The sequence below is a fragment of the Orycteropus afer genome, unplaced genomic scaffold (genome assembly GCF_000298275.1).
Source record: "Orycteropus afer afer isolate SDZICR_OR568_19922 unplaced genomic scaffold, OryAfe1.0 scaffold00057, whole genome shotgun sequence".
Taxonomy (NCBI): domain Eukaryota; kingdom Metazoa; phylum Chordata; class Mammalia; order Tubulidentata; family Orycteropodidae; genus Orycteropus; species Orycteropus afer.
Window position 1 is genome coordinate 8,273,909 of NW_006921644.1, and position 21,029 is coordinate 8,294,937.

Genomic DNA, 21,029 nt, shown 5'->3' on the forward strand with positions numbered 1-21,029 from the left:
TTTGTTCCACTCTATCCAGGATCTCCTACACAGACCCCTCTCCGAGTGGTTGACAGTGGTAGCCAGGCACCATCTAGTTCTTCTGGTCTCATAGTCCTATAGGCTGAGATTGCATGGTATACCAGTCACTTGGACTAATTGTTCCCACGTGTCTTTGGTTTTCTTCATTCTTCTTTGCTCTGGACGTGGAGAGACCCAACATTGCATCTAGATGCTGCTAAGCCAATCACTTTTGAGATGTAACAGTGGTGTAGGCACAGAAGCCAGGACAGACTGGGAAAGACTGATGCCTTGTGGACTAAGAACAGATCTCAAAAGAGACAAGGACCTTCCCACAGAGCCAAAAGAGGGAGAAAGCCCTCCCCTCAAGCTGGTCCAGTGAATTCAGACTTCTAGCCTCTTAATCTATCAGAAAATAAATTCCTGTTCATGAAAACCACCCACTTGTAGTACTTCTGTTATAGCCCAATCCATTGCTATCACAACCAATCTGACTCATGGTGACCTCATAGGACAGAGTAGAACTACACCACAAGGTTTCCAAGGCTGTCAGTCTTTGCAGAAGCAGACTGACACATCATTCTCCTGTGAAGTGGCTGGTGGGTTCAAACCGCCAACCTTTTGGCTAGCAGCAGAGTGTTTTAACCAGTGCACCACCAGGGCTCCTATCCATTACAGCAGTACTAGGTAACTAAGGTACTCCTCATCCTCCCGCCTCCTAGCCTCTGGCCACCATCCACCTATTTTCTGTCTCTGCGGATTTACCTTTTCTGGGCACTTCTATAAATGGAATCAAACCATACATGGCCTTTGGTGACTATTTTTTCACTTGAGCATAATTTTTCCGGTCCATCCATATTATATAGCCTGTATCAGAATTCCATTCTTTTTAGAACTGGCTACTATTACATCTCAATATAAAGAAAACAAAAATCCTCACACTAGTCCAACAAACAGCTTCACAGTGGATGGAGAAAAGATTGAAGTTGTCGAGGGCTTCATATCACTTGGTTCTACAATCAATACCAATGGAAGCAGCAGTCAAGACAGCAGATGACATATTGCACTGGGAAAATCTGCTGCAAAAGACCTCTTTCAAGTGAAGAAGAGCAAAGATGTCTCCTTGAAGACTAAGATGCACCTAACCCAAGCCATGGCATTTTCAAAGACCTCTTACGCAGGTGAGAGCTGGACAATGAATCAGAAAAACTGAAGAAGAGTTGATGTTTTTGAGTTGTGGTGTTGGAGAAGAATGCTAAGAGTACCATAGACTGCTAAAAGGACTAACAAATCTGTCCTGGAAGAAGTTAAGCTGGAATGCTCCTTGGAAGCGAGAAATGACCAGACTTCGTCTCACCTACTTTGGTCATGTTGTCAAAAGGAACCATTCCCTGGAGAAGGATATCATGCTTGGTAAAGTGGAGGGTCAACGAAAAAGGAAAAGGCCCTCGATGAGATGGATTGACACAGTGGCTACGATAGGCTGAGGTATACCAAGGACCGTGAGGCTGGCACAGGACCAGGCAGTGTGTCATTCTGCTGTGCATCAGGTCGCTGGGTCAGAGATGACTCAGTGGCACCTAGTAACTATTCCACTGGATGAATAGACCACAGTTGTTCATCCATTCAACAGTTAGTGGGACATTCGTGTAAAAGTTTTTCTGTGGACATACATTTTCAATTCCACTGAGGAGTAGAATTGCTGTCATACAGTAACTGTAGGACCCCTGGTGGCGCACTGGTTAAGTACTCAGCTGCTAACCAAAAGGTCAGTGATTTGAACCCACCAGGCGCTTTGGATGTGGCAATCTGTTCCCATAAAGATTGTTGCTGTTGTTACGTGCCATCGAGTCAGACTCGACTCATAGCGACCCCTCCTTGGGTTTCTGAGGCAGTATCACTACGGCCCCATCTTTCTTCTGAGCAGTGGCTGGTGGGTTTGAACCACCAGCCTTCTGGTTAGCAGTCAAGTGCCTTAGGCACTATGCTACCAGAGCTCCTTGGAAACCTTAAGGCAATTCTACTCTGCCCCCTAGGGTGGGTATAGGGTGGCTATAAGTCAGAATCTACTGGATAGCAGTGGGTTTGTGTGTGTGTGTGTGTGTGTGTGTTAATATAAGTCTAGGTTTAACTTTCTGAGGAGCTGCCAGACTGGTTTCCACAGCTACCGCACCATTTTGCACGCCCACCAGCAATGTGTAAGGGTTCCAATTTCTCCACATCCTCACCAACACTTGTTCTTTTCCTTTTTCAAATTGTAGCCATTCTAGTGAAGGTGATGTGGTATCTCATTGTCTTTGATTTCCCCAACGACTAAAGACATTATCTTTTCACGTGCAGGCCGCTCGGGTCTTTAGGCACTTACCTGAGGTATGGAGCTCAGGAGAGGGGCCGGCTGGAGCTCTGGGGGTCGTCTGTGTAAGTGTGACCTTCATAAGGATCTGAGAGAGCCTAGGTGAGAGTCAGGGGTCCTTTGTCACAGATAACTGGTAACAGGAGTGCTTCTGAACCACGTACGTTCCTGGGGTCCTTCTCACACACACACACACCCACACCCACACACCCACACACACACAGGGCTCAGGAACCTGCATGCTACTCGTTCCCCACGTGACTCCGACGCACCTTGGGGTCTGAGGAGTTCTGCCTTGGTATGGAGGAGAGCACTGGGTCCAAGGGCAGGGTGCTGCATGAAGAGGGGATGAAGGTGACTAGGAGCCCAGGTGTCAGAGAACGCCGCTGACAGACAAGAGGCGGGACCGGAGGGCAGCCAGCGAGCCAGAAGCTCGCGCCGGGACCTTTGCCTCACTTGGCTCCGGGCCCCGCCCCCGAGGTGGCCCCTCCCCGCCACGTCGCTCAGGCCTGCAATTGGTCGCCGCCCTGCCGGGCCCCCATCTCGGCCAATGGGACGGGCGCCGGAAGCCGGAAGTCGGAAGCCCGCGGCGACACGGTCAGAGCGCCCCTTACCAGCTGTTGCCGGGCGCCATGCGAGGACTCTGGCCAGGTCTGAGTGCGCGGTGCTTCCTCTCACGGCAGCTCCCTCCGCGGCCGCGGCGTCCGCCCGGGATCCGACTGTTGAGCCGGCAGACTGAGGCAGCCGGCGCCCTAGAGCGGGCCATGGACGAGTTGCTGCGCCGCGCCGTGCCGGCCACTCCGGTCTACGAGCTGCGCGAGAAGACGCCGGCGCCGGCCGAGGGCCAGTGCGCGGACTTCGTCAGCTTCTACAGCGGCCTGACCGAAGTGGCGGAGCGGGCCGAGCTGCTGAGCCGCCTGGCGCAGGGCTTCGGCGTGGACCACGGCCAAGTGGCCGAGCACAGCGCAGGCGTGCTCCAGCTGCGCCAGCAGCCGCGGGAGACGGCGGTGCTGCTGCTGGCGGAGGACCGGCTGCGCTACGCGCTGGTTCCTCGCTATCGCGGTCTCTTCCACTACATCAGCAAACTGGACGGCGGCGTGCGCTTCCTGGTGCAGCTGCGGGCCGACCTGCTTGAGGCGCAAACCCTCAAACTGGTGGAGGGGCCGCACGTCCGGGTAAGGGGCCGCCCTCACCCCCCAGGCAACGGGGACTGCCGGGCCGCGCCCCCGCCTTGCGTCCAGGCCCCTGCATCCACCCCTTTCCTGGCCCTCGAGCTGCAGACACTTCGCTTTCCCTGGCGTGAAGCCTCGCCCACCTTGCCCGAAGTTACAGCCTTCCAAACTCAGCTCCCACCCTTCCTATGCTTTGTGAGTCTTTGCCTCTTTAGAGCTTACCCCTGCTTCCGTCTCTGCTCTTGTTTTTCTAAAAAAAAAAAAAACCAACCTCATAGCCACCCCTTCTTGGTTTCCTGAGGCGGTTTCATGACGGAAGTAGATTGCCCAACCTTCCTTCCGAGGAGTGGCTGGTGGATTTGACCCGCCAGCCTTCTGGTTAGCGGTCAAGTGCTTTAGGTACTAGACTAGAACTCCAGGTCACCATTGGGTTGCAGTCTTGAGGACCCTATCTGCTGCACCACTTTGGTGGGCGGAGCGTTTTGCAGAGGACTCCAGCCCTAATGTGATGATTTTAAGTTGACTTCATGAGATAATCAGGCCGCTTAGCACGGTGAGCACATGTTAAACCAAACCCACCTCCATGGAGTTGATTCGGACTCAACCACCCTGTAGGCCAGAGTATAACTGCCCCATAGGGTTTCTAAAGCTGTAATTCTTGACAGAAGCAGACTGCCTCAGCTTTCTCCTGCAGAGCAGCTAGTGGCTTTGAACCTTAGCAGCCAAATGCTTTAGCCACTTTGTCAGGTGCAAATAAATGCTTTTAAGTTTAAGCAGTTGTGACTCTAGTGGAGTATAGTCTACTATTGTTGTTAAATATGGAGGGGCCGTTGACCAACCCTTTTTCTGAACAACAGCTGATGTAAATAATTAAGGAGGTTCCTGACATTCAGACCTCAATGAGGTGCAGTTGGCTTTACAGGCTTGAACAGTTGGATGATGGTGTTCTAAGTCATTTAAGAACTCTGAACGCTGGTGTGGTAGTTACCACAATGGTTTCCTTACTCTTAGGTGGATGCTGTGTGTATTCCTTGTTCAAGCCAGTTCCCATCAAGGGGATTTCTGACACAAAGCAACCCCCTGTGAGTCAGGATAGGACAGTGGCCCATAGGGATATCAATGGCTGATTCTTTAGAAGCAAATGGCCAGGGCTTTCTTTCAAGGCCCCTCTAGGTGGACTTAAGCCTCTGACTTTTCTGTTAGCAGCTGAGCATGTTAACAAACACTTTGTGCCAGCCAGGGACTCCTGTAGCCCCTTTTATGGTCAAGGAAATTGATGTTGAGGTCATGTGACTTGTCCAAGAACTCGGGGCAAATAGGTATCTGTCTCCCCGCCAAAGCCAGGGCTCAGTGCACTGCACTGAACAGCACCAGCATGCTGTGTTGGTCATGGTGGTTATCATCAGAAACCTTACTGTCTTAGCTCCTCAGCCGTAGCTGTGTGAAAGTGAATAGTGACATGAATTTCCCAGCCATAAAAAAGGCCCTGATTTACCTGACTGGTTCACTACGTTGTCTGACGGGCCACATGCCTTCAGCCGTAAGAGTCCCAGACCGAGAGCCTGCAGTTACTCATTGCACCAGCACCAAGTCAGTTGTGGATCCTCACTCTGTTGAATTCACCACGTTCCTGGCTACAGCCCCCGTCTGCACAGCTAAGCCTTCCCGCACACTGCTCAATCTGCCCACCTGTCAGATTCACTTCAAGGGAGGGTAGTGTTTAGTCTGCAACTCAAGTAGGCTTTTTTCCTCTTGAAGCAGGGACCAGTGCTCTGCTGTGGTCTTTCTGGAACTTGATTCTTATTGCCTAGAAGGCTTAAGAACTAGATAGTGTGTCATCTGTCCCCAGAACAAGGTCATTCATCCAACACCAATTCTTGAGTGTGTGTCCTATTCTGGGCAAGCTCTAAATTCGAAGGTCACTGCTCTCACAGAGCTTCCATTCCAGCATGAGAAGAGTTAACACTGAAGCACCCACCTCTGTGTGACATAAGTCTGGGCATTTCATGCACTTGCCCCTTTAATCCTTGAGGACCCGTGGGGAACTTACAAGTAAGGTGATTGGAGATTACCAAGGTCAAGTACAGTGCTCAGAGTATAGCACTAGTGAGAGCCAGCATTCAAGCCCAGTCTCTAGTCCAAAGTTAGGTAGTTTGTACCAACTCGGGAAGTTTGCAGCTTAACTAGCTCCAGCATGGATTTGTTTTCTTAAAATATGCCTGTTACTATAAGATTGAGGTTAAGATAAAGCGAGTAGCCCAGTTGGTTAATGGTTTTATTTTGCTTCACTAGGCTGGAAGTGTAATAGGCTCTCTCTGGTTGTATTAACTCTTTCAGAGACTTTACAAGCCATCTACCTTTAAGCAATTTCAGAAGCAGTTACTGTCAACTCATATGTAACTCCTGGCAACCCCACGTGTGTCAGAGCAGAGCTGTGCTCCGTGGCGTTTTCAGTGGCTGATTTTCTGGAAGTAGATCACCAGGCCTTTCTTTCCAGGTGCCTCTGAGTGGATTCGAACCTCCAACCTTTTGGTTACCAGCCCAGTGTGTTGTCCACTCTTACGACCTAGGGACTCCATCATCTCCATGACCACAGGTCAAGTCTACAGTCACCAGCCCCATGTGGCCAGGACAACAGTTCCAAGTCTTTCCTTTAGCATTTGTGGTGCACACCAAGCCATCCTGGACCACGTTTCCATCTTTACTTCCACTGTCACTTCCCTCCAGAATGTTCTTTGATTGAAAGTTCCTAAATCCATATGGTGATGTACTTCCTGCTTGGAAAAGGTCTGTGGGAACCCCACCCACCCTTGAACTCTAACCCTAGCTCCTTCGATGAGCTTGGAAGGTCTGTGGGAACCCCACCCACCCTTGAATTCTAACCCCAGCTCCTTCGATGAGCTTGCCCCAGCCACTGCAGTTCAAGGTGTCACTGCTGTTTTGAGCTTCACAGTGAATGGTGCGTCTGTCCCCTTTCCTTGTATTTTATACGTGAACCATGGAAAGTGGTGTTTGAAACAGCTCCCCAACTAGATCATCAGCTCCCTTAGAGGTGGGAACCATGTCTTCAGTTTCTCACCTACACAAATGATGACTGACACGTTAAGGTAGACTTCTGGGGACCCCACAGGACACATTAGCACAGGATAATCCACCCGTCTGTCTCAAGGTCTGGCAGCTCCACCCTGTGACAGGATTCTGACCTGGAAGGGAGCCGAGAAGGGCTTGGGAGGTTCTCTGAAGCCAAGAGTCATGCATCAGACCAGCCCTCGGCCACCTTCAGCACACTGTGGCCCTGGGTGATTTCTTCATTCCCACCCACGTCTAAATTCTCTGGCTCTGGGAGGCACTACTGAATACATCACCTAGTCCTTTCCAACATAAGAAAACTTGATAAGTACATAGTAGAGAAGAAAAACCAATGGCAACAGAAAGCTACAATGTTGGGACTTCTGTTAGCAGAGAGGAGCTTGACCCTAGGAAACCCAGAGGCTATGGCGATGCCAGTCCTGAGATGCCCATGAGTTTTGTTGGTTGAGTCAGTAGCGACTCAGTGGCCCTGCGGACAACAGAGCGAAATACTGCCCGGTCCTGCGTCATCCTCACAGTCATTGCTGTGCTTGAGCCCGTCATCACAGCTACTTTGTGGGTCCATCTCGTTGAGGGCCTTCCCCTTTTTTCACTGAACCTCCAGCAGGTATGATACCCTCCTCGGTTTTTCAGGGAGAAGGAAATGGAAAAAGCATTGCATGCTCTCAGGCCAGAAATGACATAAAGACGGTTAACAGATGAGTGGTGATTGTTTCACATGGGGTTTTGCGGTGTCTCCTGTATACGTGAGGTTTGCCGTGAAGCAGAGCCGGCCCAACAGCAGTGGAGTCTGGGCATAGCTCACACAGAAGCCTTTTCTAGTGGCTCCATCAGGACTCTGTCTCCTGGAAATCCTAGCCTTCTGACCACCAGCAGCTAGATCTGTCCCTCTGTTCTCCAAGGTTACCTGAGCTTTGTACGAGTCCCGGTCGCTTACATCAGAGAACGTCGTTTCCCTAATCTGTTCATGCCAATGGTCAACCAAGAGCAGATAATGAATCACTCACTGTGTACCATCCATTTTGATCCCCTTGCTTTTACCTCATTCTGGATTTTGCTTCCACAATAAAGAGGAGATGGGTTGGACCGTTTCATTTTTAGGAATTCAACATTAGAAGCCACCAAATGTTTAGCACACTGAGCTTCAGGGCAGGAGCCAGGCCCACACCCTTGTGGCCCTGTGCTACCCTGCAGAGATGCTCCGTGTTAACTAGATGCTGTAGGGGAGCCCAAGGCCTCGGCACTCCTTACTGGGGACACAGCTGCACCGGCCCATGTGCATTTCTTGCCTGTCCCTGTTGACCTTGAACTTGTGAGGTAGGTACAGTGACTGCTCTGGGATACAGCTCTGAACTTGGTCTTGAGTGTGTGCCCTGTCCCACATGCCTTGCTTACTGAGTCCTATAGGTACAAAGACAGTTTCCAAATACATGGCACGTGTGAAGCCATGTAGCCATGCTGATGGTGTGTGGTTTACAGGATGGTGGACAGAGTGGGGTCCTTGGGTGGTGTGAGTGATTTGCACTTGACTGTTCACTTAGTCAAAAGAGCTCTGGTGGTGTAGTGCCTGAGGCACTACTAACTGACCTGTTAACCAGAAGGTTGGAGGTTCAAACCCACAAGCCACTCTGTGGATGGAAGACTGGGCAACCTAATTCCATAAAGATTTACCATCTCAGAAACCCAACGGGGGTCGCTGTGAGTTGGGATCAACAGTGAGTTGATCACTTAGTCACAGGAGCTCTGGTGATGTAGTGGTTAAAGCGTTTGTTTGCTAACCTGAAGGTCGGTTCGAACCTACCAGGAGCTCCCTGGAAGAAAGATGAGGCAGTCCACTTCTGTAAAGGCTTCCAGCCTTGGAAGCCCAATGAGGGTAGCTCTGAGTTGGAATCAACTCGATGGCAATGAATTTGATTTTTTGGACTCAGTCAAGGGCAGTGGTTAAGCGCTCAGCTACTGACAAAGGTTGGCAGTTCGCGCCCACCAGCTGCTCGGCACCCACTGTGTGCTCTGAGGAAGAAAGATATGGCTTTGTGTTTCTGTGAGGATTACTGCTATGAACGCCCTGTGGAACAGCTCTACTCTAACACATGGGGTGCGTGAAGCAGAGCCAACTCACAGGCAGCGGGTTGGGTTGGGTTTGGGTAGTGAGGAGGAAGCCCTGGACTGGGAGGGAGGGGCCCCTGAATAGCTGTGTGGTTTTAACATCCTCACCAGTGGGCTCTGTAGGGAGGTGAGCAGATTCTGTGGACTCACGGTCAGCCTGCTGCTCTTCTAAGAAATGCCCTATGGGACATCGGAGAGCTTTGCTAACACCACAGCTCACATGTGGTCACACTGGGTCAGGGCGTTGGTCTCTGACCCAGCTATGGGCGTGGGCTAGATGGGGGAATCTGGAAGACTGACCTTTCAGATCCGAGCAATACCCAGCCTACGGCCCTGTGCCACATGACCTGTGGGGCAGATCACTTTCCTGGGGTATTTTAAGCCGGATACAGTTCTCTTCTCTCTTGTGGGGATCCTTAGGTTCAGAGTCAGTCCCAAGCCTCTTCTCTGGGAAGAAACAAGAGCTGTTTTGGAGACAGTTTCACAGCCAGCAAAGGTCAGATGGGTGTGCTGTGCTGTTGAGGATAGCAAGGCCAATGTCCAGAGATGATGAACTTGGTCTTCCGGGTGTGAAAAGGCGGCTACAAGCCAGCCCCATCTCTAGACTTAGATTTGTAGTAATTTTTTACTTTGTAAAAAATCTTTGTAGATTTGTAGTAATCATTGGATTATAATAAATTGATCCTTGTGGATTGATTTATTCCAAGGAAGGCATTTCGGTTGTCTTAGTAATTAAGGAATTTGACAGGACAGTGACCATCAGTATCTTTGACTTGTGTGATCTCAAGACCCCAACTTTAGTTTAACCTGGAGAGGGTGGACGTAGGGAGTGGTGTGAATCGGAGAGCAGCGTCCTCACACTCTCCATCACGGGTGGACGAGCCTCCTTTTTAGGTGCTGGTTTTCTTCTGTGGAAGCTCCAGGTGAGTTCAGAACTTGTCACTGTGCTGAGACTTGTGGCCTCCTTGAGAATGAGCCTGACTAGCTTGTTCTTTCATGGGTTGAGCACAGGGGGGAACAGATTCCAACCCACCCTGCTGTTTGCCCCCTGCACTCCTTGTTGTAAGTGGAGTCAGTGGTGCCAGGAGTGTGGCAGGTGACAGCTAGTCTTAACCAGCTGTGACTCCTACCCAGTGCCATGAAATCAATTCTGACTCAGCACCCTTAGAGGACGGAGTGGAACTGCCCCATCGGGTCTCCGAGGCTGTCAGTCTGTAGAAGCAGACTGTCTCATCTTTCTCCCGTGGAGCAGCTGATGGGTTCAAGCTGCCGACCTTTCAGTTAGTAGCCTTTTGTTCAGCTGTGACTGCTAGAAGGGCCCAAAGGCTTGAGGAAGAGTGAGTGCCCCTGAACAGAGTGCCCTCATGCACTTGGAGGTGTGTGTGCAGGTAGGAGTCCCTGGGTGAGGAGTCAGTTAAGCACGTGACTGCAAACCGCAAGGTTGGCAGTTCAAAATTACCCAGAGGTGCCTTGGAAAGCAGGCGGTCATCCACTTCCGAAAGCCATTGAAAACCCTGTGGAGTAGGTCGGCTGTGATATACATGGGGTGACCATGAGTTGGGTCGGCTCGATAACGGTTTAGTGTATAGGGAGCTGTGCTCTGCTCCTGCCTGCCTTTAGGGGTGGGTGTGGTGTGGCTACGGGCGTTTCCTCTTTCTCGGAGATGAGACGTTTCTAAAGGCCCACTTGAATAGAAGAGTTCATTTTCTTCTCGATAAAATGCCCAGCACGGGAGAAGGTCTGAGTGCTGGGTGGCATTCTGGCCCTGCTAGGGCTTTTCGTCCAGGGAGGGTGGGAGTTGAACAGAGTTAGTGCCCTGAGGGAAAGCAGTTCATAGCCTTCAGGCCAGTGACCCTGACCTCCGACAACTGGCTGAAATTGTTCCTGGTTGAGTGCTAAGAGATGACAGACTATCCCCCCGAGCTCTGCCTGGACTGAAGATGGCAGCTGGGGGCCATGCGGCCCTTCTGAACTCTGCGCTGGAAGCTCTTCAGGTGTCGTCGTGGGATCGGCTCTTCAGGGTGGCCTGTCTAGGTGGCCTGTGCAGCCTTGACCGTGTCTGCATAAGCCATGAAAGCAGTACGGAAGGCACGCCTTGTGCGTGATCTTGATAGTCGGCTTTGAATGAGGGGAGCTGTCGGGCTGTGCGAGGCCCTGCCTCAGCCGACTGCACGGTGGTCTGCAGCACGCGCTCTGCGGTACGTAGCAAAGCAGAGGTAACAAGGCGCCTGAAGAGGAGGGCTGAGGCAGCAGCACGTTGGGGAGGGGTCCATGTCTTCTGAAGGACGGAGCCCCTTACCAGTTACTTTGTAATCCACCTCAAGATTGCTGAGCGCTGAAAAGTCACTCACATGTGAAAATGGCCAGGGCAGTGTGGCCCAGAGGTGGTGTTCTCACCTTCCATGCAAGAGACCCGGGTTCGGTCCCGGCCGATGCCCCTCGTGCACAGCCTCCTCCCATCTGCCAGTGGAGGCTTGTGTCCCGCTGTGGTGACAAACGGGTTTCGGCAGAGTTTCTGACCAAAACTAGGGAAAAAGGCCAGGCAATCGGGATCTGCAGACCAGCCAGCAAGAGCCGTGTGGGTTACTCAGGTCTGACCCGCCACCCAGCAGCAGCACTTGGTTCTGCTGCACGCAGGGGCCTGGTTCCCTGGGAGCGACCGTGAAAATGGGTGCTCTCGGTTCACAATCCCCAGACAAGGTGGGAGACAGCTTTTTCTCGGTTGAGAGGGAGGCAGCTGGCTTCCAGGCAGTGTCATCCCAGGTCGCTGAGCTCAGCAGCACAGAGTAAGGTCAGCCCTGCGCGAGTCACCTCCCAGGAGCTTCATCCTCACAGCGTGGTCCTGGGCGGGGAGTGTTCTCAGCCTCATCCTGTGGATAAACGATTGCTGAGTTCATGAGTGGAAGGCATGAGAGAGTCCTTCCCTCCTGTTGCTTGTCACCCGGTACCCTTGCTGCACACTGAGGCCGTATTCCAGCCCCAGAAGCTGTCACAGGGCTTGGAACTAACGGTGGAGACTGGTGACCTTCAACCTAGATTCCCTGTGCTCACAGACCAGTGTCACATGTTATAGTTGGTAATGACCCAGAATAGCACGGATATGCTTGTGGACGGGGTATGGTCGTCAGCAACAGTGAACCAGAGTACTTCGGCTTTTCTTACCGTGAGCCTGCCTGTGGCAGGAGCGGAGATGCCAATGCGCTCACATGGGGCTCAGACAGTCCATTCCTGACCAGTGTGGCCGCTCAGAGCTGGGTCCGTAGACCACTTGGAACGGTCCAGACATGAATTCCAAGGGGTCCAGGAATCTGGAAAAGTGCAGAAGTTTGTTTATGTGTTTGCATATTTGAAGAGCAGTAAGTGCTTTGTCTTGTTTTTTTCATTTTTTCCATTGTGGTAAAGTGTGCATATTAGACGTCTTCCAGATGACACTCGGTCACAGTTCAGTGGACAGCTTTTTTTTTTCCTTAACCTTAGTGGACATATAATAATAGTGTGTCTGACAATCACTGCATTCCTGATTTGATTAAATCATTTTATTCTAGTTTCTATTCACTTACATCTTATCTACTTCTAAAAATGGTATGTTGTTGTTGTGTGCCGTCGAGTTGGACCCGACTCATAGCGACCCCTCCCTGGGTTTCCGAGGCACTATCACTACTGCCCAACCTTTCCTTCCGAAGAGTGGCTGGTGGGTTTGAACCGCCAGCCTTCTGGTTAGCAATCAAGTGTCTTGGGCACTACGCTACCAGAGCTCCCTAAAAATGGTATATACATTTGCTATTTCAGCTGTTTTCACACGTACAATTCAGTGACATTAACTGCATTCACCATGTTGTGAACCACCACCACTGTCCATTTCCAAATGTTTTCACCACCTTTAACAGAAACCCAGGGCCGCTTAAGTACCTCCCTACCTCCCCCTCGCACCAGCCCTGGTAACCACCAGGAAGCCTGGATCTCCATGCACTTTCACGTCAGTTCGCTTGTCCTTGGGGCTTGGCGTTCTGCCGTGTGGTGCTTTCACGTCTTTGCTCCAGCTGGGACCCTGCGCAGGTGGGCTCGATCTCAGCTGATGGCCCATACTCGCTCTCCCCCTTTCCAGGAGATGGACGGGGTGCTGAAAAGCATGGTCTCAGAGTGGTTCTCTTCCGGGTTCCTCAACCTAGAACGGGTCACCTGGCATTCGCCGTGTGAGGTGCTTCAGAAGATCAGTGAGTAAGTATGCACTTGGCTCTCGGCCAGCCCCGCCTACATGTTCATGTCCAGGCAAGCTGGGTCAGCTGGGTGGCACCCAGCTAATCTGCCCAGATGTGGCCGCTTGCAGCAACTGATACCAAGACCACAGTGGAGGAAGGGCCTGGGTGTCAGCACACCTGCCCAGAGCCTCCTCTTTATGTCCTCACTAAAAGCTAGCACAGCCACTTTGCATCTTCCCCAAACCCTGTCATCAGCATTGTGCAGATTCACTGGGTCCCATACTTGCATCACTAACCAAAAAGGCGTTTACTTCATCTCATTGTTAAGAGTTCTCCTTTGAGTAAAACCTCTGCAGTGACAGTGTGACACATAATTAGACTTGTCCAAAAATGTTGCCATCGAGCCAGCCCCCAACTCACGTCAACCCTGTGTGTCAACAGAACTGTGCTCCGTGGGGTTTTCAGTGGCTGATGTTTCAGAAGGAGTTCACCAGGCCTTTCTTCCAAAGCGCCTCTGGGTAGATTTGAACCACCAGCGTTACCTTTAGCAGCCAAGCATTTCATCGTTTGCACCACCCAGGGAGATAGCTTCTGTGAGACACAGTGCATGTGCTCACGTGTCATGGTTGTCCTCATAAACCAAAGAACCTCTCTCCATCTCAGGATCTTCGTATTCCCCGTCATTGATGGGCTCTCGGGCTTAAAACTGTCACACTCTTGGAGGTGTCACAAACTGAAAGGGTTCATAGTGCTGACAGCTGGTGAGTGGTCGGACGAGGCGGCTAGACAAGGGAACCTGGGACAAGTGTCACCGTGTGAACAGTTACTTCCAGCCTGCAGCAGCCGAAGGAAAGCAGAGCACAGCAGCTGGGAGCCTGACTGGGCATCTGCCTGCACAGACGCTTCCCCGGAGCATCACAAACGTGTCTTCAAACGGGATTGCGAATTAGAGCACAACTCTGTGTGTAAAATGGTCATTAATTGTGATTCGTCTTGGTGCTGTTTCACGTGAAAATGATTTTCTTTGACTCTTCTGAGGAGTCAGTTAAAGCTGTGTTTAAAGGCATGATAAATAGGAGACAGCAATGGTTCTTGAACTTGTAAGTTAACACATTTTTTTCTTTTTTATCTTTTTATGATATTCTCACCAGGTCTGAAGCAGTGCACCCCGTAAAAAATTGGATGGATATAAAGCGTCGTGTCGGACCCTACAGGAGATGCTATTTTTTTTCTCACTGTTCCACCCCCGAGGAGCCCCTGGTGGTTCTACACGTGGCCCTGACTAGTGAGATCACCAGCAACATCCAGGTACCTCCCCACAGTCCACTCGGGAGCAAACCAGCCGTCCCGGAGGCCTCTGCAGTGTTATTTTTTTTTTTACTTCATTTACTTCATTTTATCCTGGCTTTCTAAAATAAAGGGCTTCGGATTTTTGTATTGGTTAGATAAAATTTCCAAATTTGCCTTGTTGAACATAGCCACGTAGTGGGTGAGAAAACATCAGTACCCATGTATTGATTGTGAGCAAGCTGAGATGCAGTTGAAGTCTGTCCTAGAACACTTGTGCAGCGGAAAGTGGTGGTGATGGGGGAAGAGGTAGGACACTCGAGTCAGTGTTTCAACATTTGTGAAATGCTGTATGGAGTTTTAAAAGACACGTGATTCAAAAATAAATGACTTACCGTATGCCTTGTGTGGGCCCTGCACTGTGCTGGGCAAGTGAGATATAAGGGAATTTTATAACAAATGTGTCTTCTTCCCGTCGAGTCCAACAAGAATGGCTGGGATGGTCACACAGGTGCACCAGTTTCTTGAACAACAAGGGATGAAGAGTATGGACGATGCAGAGGGACTGGGCTCAGGGGAAGTCCCCAGCTCTGTTTGATGATCTCCCTCATTTTCCTTAGAGCATGTCCTTAACCTTTGGGGGCTTACAGACCCCACTGGGAACCTGGTAGACATGCAAGCAGAGGGCAGTGTGCAGAGCCCCAGGTGTTAGGCACAGCTTCAGAAAGCCCATCCATGGACTCGGGGTTCAAACCCCCCCTGCCTAAATACAAGGTAGCTGCGGGATTTTGCTGCAGCGTCGTCCTCAACGTAAGCTGGCCCTTGTAGCTAAACAACACGTTGGCTCCCACAGTAACGGACATCACCATGAGGACTGGGCTCCTTCAGAAACTCACCCAGATGAGGCCAAACAGTTGACTGGAAACAGAGCAACCAGAGTGGAAACTTAGGAGAATGTTCACACATGGTGAAGAACATAACCAGTGTCACTGAACAGTTTGTGTAGAAATTATTGACTGGGAACCTGCTACAAGCCTTCACTGAAAACACACTAAAGTATTAAAAGAAAAAAAAAAAAAAAGTAAACTGGCCGGACCTGCATGAAGGCAAACTGAAAAGTTACAACTTCCTAGTCCACTCTTATGAATGACCTTCAGAGTATCAGTGTTCAAAGAAGCCCTACAGTCAAAAACAAGCCAATAAAACCACACCTGGGGAAGTGACTTTCCAATCCAAGTCAGCTTCTTGATCATTTCTTGTGCGTTTCCTAGCATCAAAAAGGTGCATAGAAAAGTCATAAAAGGTAAAATTATGTAGGACTGCATATGGCAACTAACTAAAAGGTAGAAAAAGCTGGTTTTTACAGAAAAGCAAAAGGAACTAGAGTTGCCTGGACAGAGGCTTAGCGTGTTACCTCTGGGTATTGTCGGGGAGTGTTACGTAAGGTTCAGTTTGTACAAAGGCCTGAAAGGAAAAGAAGGACATGGTTTGCCCTTCATCAGGGTCTCATGCGAATTTCCACATGGTAGACATGATGTAGCTAAGCGAACAAGCTGGGGTGGTTGTGCAGCCCCCACCTCCGGAGCATTCCCAGTGGGACACAGCCACCACAGCCCCCTCCAGTGGCATTCCTCTGATAGAACGTGGCGGGGGTGAGTGCACCAAAGCCCGTGCTCACAGTGACCATTCCTGTCTTCCAGGCCATAGTGAAGGAATACCCACCCTCAGAAACCGAGGATAAGAGCAAAATCGCCGCTGCGATATTTTACTCCATCAGTTTGACCCAGCAAGGTCTGCAGGGCGTTGAGCTCGGAACATTCCTTATAAAACGTGTCATAAAGGAGCTCCAGGTAAGTGTGCCCAAGTCGAACATGCCGTGTTCTGTCCGCATCTCTGATTATCTTGCCTAATAATAATCCCGGATGAGTCTTGTGAGGTGTTGGGGTTCGTGATTGGTGATAAATCTTGCTGGTCATCCCTCTGCACAGGGATAAAGGAGAGGGAAGAGGGAAGGGAGTAGGAAGATGCCAGATACCCTTGTGCAGTTTCTAGGAACTGTGAGGTTACCAGAGAGATGGGGGACATGTGGGAACAAGCCACCCAGCATCCAGCCTTGCGATTGTCCACACGCTGCAGGCATGTCCTAGGACATCAGCTGTCCCTGGGGTGCCCAGGACAGTCCTGATTCACACGCAGTGTCCTGGAGCCATTGCTATAAGTGCCTGGTTTCACCTTGTGAAGGTCCCAGCTCAGGTGGTGATTGTGCAGTCATCCGAGCCACACTTGACCTCCCCTGGCCTCCCCTGGCCTGTACGCCCAAGGGCTTCCTGGCCCTGACAGGCCATCCAGCTGAGCATCAGCATGAAGGAAGCACACTGGCCGTGTCTGTGTGGCCTGCTTCCCTTTGTTGCTCCGTGATGTTACCCATCCTGCTGCAGAAAGCTCTCGGTGTCGTTCTGGGCCTGGGCTTTAACACTCAAACCAAAAAAAACAAATTCATTGCCGTCGAGTCAGTTCTGTAAACTTTCACCCAAATCACAATAAAAATTAAAAACAAAAGACCTCTTGGAAGGGGTGTAGATGAACTACAAGTAGAATCTCATTATTAGATGTTTTAGGCTGGGTTCTCCAGAAGAGCAAAAGCAGTAAACCATATAAGTATAGAGGGGGGATTGGCTCAGGCAGTGTGGAGGCTGGCAAGTCCCAAATCCGTGGTCAGGCATCAGTCTGGAGGCTTCTCCTGACTCACATGGCTGCAGGGGCTGATGATCCCAGAATCATCAGGTCAGCTCTCGGGCTGCTGGCTCACTTCCCAAGAACCATAGGTCTAATGAAGACAAGTCAGATGCAGGAGAGAGAGAAAGAGGAAACTTTCCTGGAACATCTCTATGTATTAGATGCAGGCCACACCTGCAAGGAAGCTCTCCTTACAGCAGATCACAAAATAGAGGATAATCACGTAATACTGAGAATCAAGGCCTAACACATAACATCACAGCCTATCCCTTGACAACCTGGCACCTGTACATGTCTTTTTATACCATACATAATCACTTTTATAAAGTTGTACTTGGACTTAACATAATAGAACTAAGATGCATATGCGCAAAAACGCGCTAGCTCCGTCTATATCTTATATTTTATAAGTAATGGGGTAAGGAAAGGAAGAAAACAAAAATACTGTATTTTTTATAGGAGTTCTGGTGGCGTAGTGCCTAAGGCATTTGAGTGCTAACCAGAAGGCTGGAGGTTCAAACCCACCAGCCACTCCTCGGAAGGAAGACTGGGCAATCTACTTCCATAGTGATACTGCCTCGGAAACTCAAGGAGGGGTCACTATGAGTCGCAGTCGACTCGACAGCAGTGAGTTTGGTTTTTTTTGGCTTATGTATGTTTATATAAATGCCAAGTACATGTATAATAGAACAAGGAAGAAACACTCAGAACAATTTCAGTCCTCTTTTACAAATGGTTGTAACTGGTAGTTAGAGCTGCTTCTCCCACCACCCAGTCTGTATTCCCTTTGCTCTCAGAAAGCACCTCAGCTGGTCATGGTTCTTTGCCTGGTGGGGTTACCCAAACCTTCACTCCTGAAGTGTCCAGGCCATCAATAGTCACATTGGAACTGAGTTGCTGTAGTTTTCCATTGACTTTAATCACAGAGCATAGTAGTACTAAGAAATGCCCTACGGGATCTCCTATATTCCTGACATGCTCTTTACCCACATTATGTAGTATCAATTAGATTTTCATGTGGTCATCAGAATCAGTCATACCAGCCAGTATGGTAACTCCTTTCTTTGCCTGTTGATCCAGAGACATGAGAAGCCCAAAGTGGCCGGGGGGCATTCTTAACTTCCAGTTCAATGGATCAGTGCTGTCTCCTAAAAGGAGCATTCCACCCTTTGGAACTAAGATCTCTAGAACCACAGAGCATAGGGTCACAGGGACAGGAAGCAAGAATTTTGGGATTGAGTCACTAGAGGTATAGTGTGACACTACTCCCCTTTCTCTACCCCTTGTTTCCTGGACCCGTGAATCCTGGCTGTGGGAATAAAAGCACCATATATTGGATGCTGGTTTAGAGCATATACAGCTTCCTGGAGAACATTGGCCCAACTCTAGAAGGTATTACCACCCAGCTGGCATTGTAATTGTATCTTTAAAAGGCTATTCCATTGTTCTATTAAACCAACTGCTTCAGGATGATGGGGAACATAGTAAGACCAGTGAATTCTATGGTCATTGGCCTGTTATTATACAAAATGTGTTCCTCGCTATTGTGGTAAAAGATACGTCCTCTGGGTACTCCATGGGTGAGTCTGTGGGTCCAACTTGATAAATCCACCCTAAGTTGCCAATTTTCATAAACCCTTGGATACCTTCTTTTACAGGCAGGTCTGGCATTTCAGCTCGATGTAGTATAGACCACCACTTAATCCATGCTTCAGTGAACCAAATAAACTATTAGATCTTCTTCTAAATTCTTGAGCTGAAACAGTGAATGAAGATGTTCCTTGCAGCATTATCCCACACCCTTAATAGCCGTTGCCACACACGTTCCCCAGGTTTCTGTTAGTACATATTAGAGCAATCAGGCAGCTTTTTTGGAGTGTAGTGCACTTCTTCCTGGGTCACACTTTGAACTTCACTTCTTGGGGCTCCCTGGGACGTAAGTCTAGTTAATAGATCTAGAAGCAAGAATGAGTGGCGGATGTGGGTCCCGGGTCGTTCTGCAATGTCTTGTACGGCACCTGCCTCGGGCGATGTTCCAGGCATTGCCCCAGGAGGTGTCTCAGATAAAGACTCTGGGGGCACACCTGGGTTAATCTCATCAGATGAGGGTGAAGGGGTGGGGGTGTCACTGGGGAGGGTGACTTAGCTGACTCACTGGACTGATCTCTTCAGGTGATGGTTCGAGGACTGGTTCTGCCGGTGGGAGGGACTCCATGGAATTCAGCGGCCAGTGTCCCCAGCTTCCTGATTATCTGCCCACGCAGCCCCATCCCAAGTTTCAGGATCCCATTTCTTCCCAGTCAGAGCCCTCACTTTAACCCCAGACCCCATTTGAGGTCGAGAATTCACTTGATGTCGTAATTTGGCCACTCTTACGATAAGACTCGGGCTTTGTCATCAGCAGTGTCAGCTCTGTTACTTCAAGAAATAGGCCTTTCTTTCAGGGCACAAGTGGCAGCTTTCAGGTCTTGTGTGTGGTGCTGAGCGGTGACTCGGCAGCTTTGAGCTCGTCCCTTTCACTGCTTTGTCTAGGAACCAGCTCCCTGACGCTTCTCATTCTGACAGAACTACAGAAAAGTACCAACTGTGCGGTCACCCAGAGCCTGGGCTCTCACAAGTACTTGATCCAAACCAGAAGCACCAAACTCACTGCTGTCGAGTCGGATCCGACTCATAGCGACCCCTCCTTGGGTTTCCGAAGCAGCATCACTATGGAAGTAGATGGCCCCGTGGTATTTTGTGTGGTTCTGTTGCCGCCTCACGCCGTGGGTTAGCAGTGTCCTCTTTGCTACTGGAGGCGGAGTCATCAGTGCCTTTAAGACCAGCCGGGCTGAGAACCAGTTCAGGAAACTTCCTTATAGTCTTGTTCCTCTAGAACTACTCTTGGTACCATGTCTTAGGCTGTCTGTAGATTGATCTGGGAGAAGTAAAACCAGTGAAGCATACAGAGGAAGAGGAGGAGCGAGAGAGAGTGAGCAAACAGCTCCTGCAGCTGTGGAGGCTAGTGAGCTCCAAATCCATGGCTCAGGCCTCAGGCCTCAGTCTTCTTTAGACCCTAGTGGTTGCAGGGACCCAAAGTCAGCAGGTCAGGTGGCAGGCTGCTGGCTCACATCCCAGGAACTGGAGGTGAGAGGGTCAGTTGGATGCTGATGGAGAGTAAACTTTACAAGAACATCCATGTGCGTTGGGTGCAGGCCACACCCCCAAGAAAGCTCCCCTTCCATCAGATCACAGGCCGGAGGAGGATGGATGCCACGATCAGGGCCCCGCCCAGCTGGCCCAGCATCAGCCATCACATTAGGTGGCTTGCTGAGAACTGGCTTGAGATGCTGTCCCCACTTGGGGTGGCTCAGCATGGACACTGCCACCAGTGTTCCTCCTCAGAGAAAGACTGTGGCCTTAGAACACCTCCATGTCCCATGAGGTTCACGGTCAAGTGGACATCCAAGGAGCTGGGGCTCTGCTAGGCTGAGCTGCAGTAGGACTGCTCTCTGCTCCCCCCACTCCAGGTGGTGAAGAGCCACATCTAAATAACTCGCTTCTTCTGGGTCCCCTCTTCATTGCTGAAGGTGCTGGGGAGGTGAGGAGGGGGGTGCATAGGCTGAGAAAGGCAGTCAAAGGATCAAGGCCACAGGGTCTGGGTCATTCGCCCTAAACCAGAGCAGGCCACTTAGTCCTAAACCACCAGGCTCTGAGCCAGAGTGCTGCTGAGAGAGTCTGGAGGAAGCGGTGTTTGCCTTCTACGTGCAGGCGTACATCACGGTTTGTAAAAGCAGAAACTGGGGAGCTGCCTCATGCCCAGTGAACAGAATGCAGTTAGAAAAATTTCAGCACGGCCGTATCTTCTGATATTACATGTGTGAGTTTAAAGGTAATGAGAAAATGCTCATGATACCCATTCATCAGGCATCCCATCCCACTGCCATGGAGTCTCTTCTGACCCACAGCACCCCTAGAGGACAGAGTGGAGCTGCCCCACAGGATGTCCAAGGCTGTCAGTCTTAATGGAAGCAAAGCCCAAACCATACTCACTGCCGTGGAGTCCATTCTGACCCACAGCGCCCCCAGAGGACAGACTGGAACTGC

The 21,029-nt window shown here is 50.4% G+C and overlaps 1 protein-coding gene across 1 annotated transcript in view; it reads left to right on the forward strand.

Annotated features, from left to right (window-relative positions):
* The first annotated feature begins 2,985 nt into the window (after positions 1-2,985).
* The window catches only part of MLYCD (malonyl-CoA decarboxylase), a 19,786-nt gene continuing 1,742 nt past the window's right edge, over positions 2,986-21,029 (forward strand). Inside the window, exons 1-4 of the mRNA XM_007939130.1 lie at positions 2,986-3,528; positions 12,827-12,939; positions 14,072-14,228; positions 15,908-16,057. Coding sequence (XP_007937321.1) covers positions 2,986-3,528; positions 12,827-12,939; positions 14,072-14,228; positions 15,908-16,057 — 963 coding nt within the window. The remainder of the gene's footprint in view (positions 3,529-12,826; positions 12,940-14,071; positions 14,229-15,907; positions 16,058-21,029) is intronic.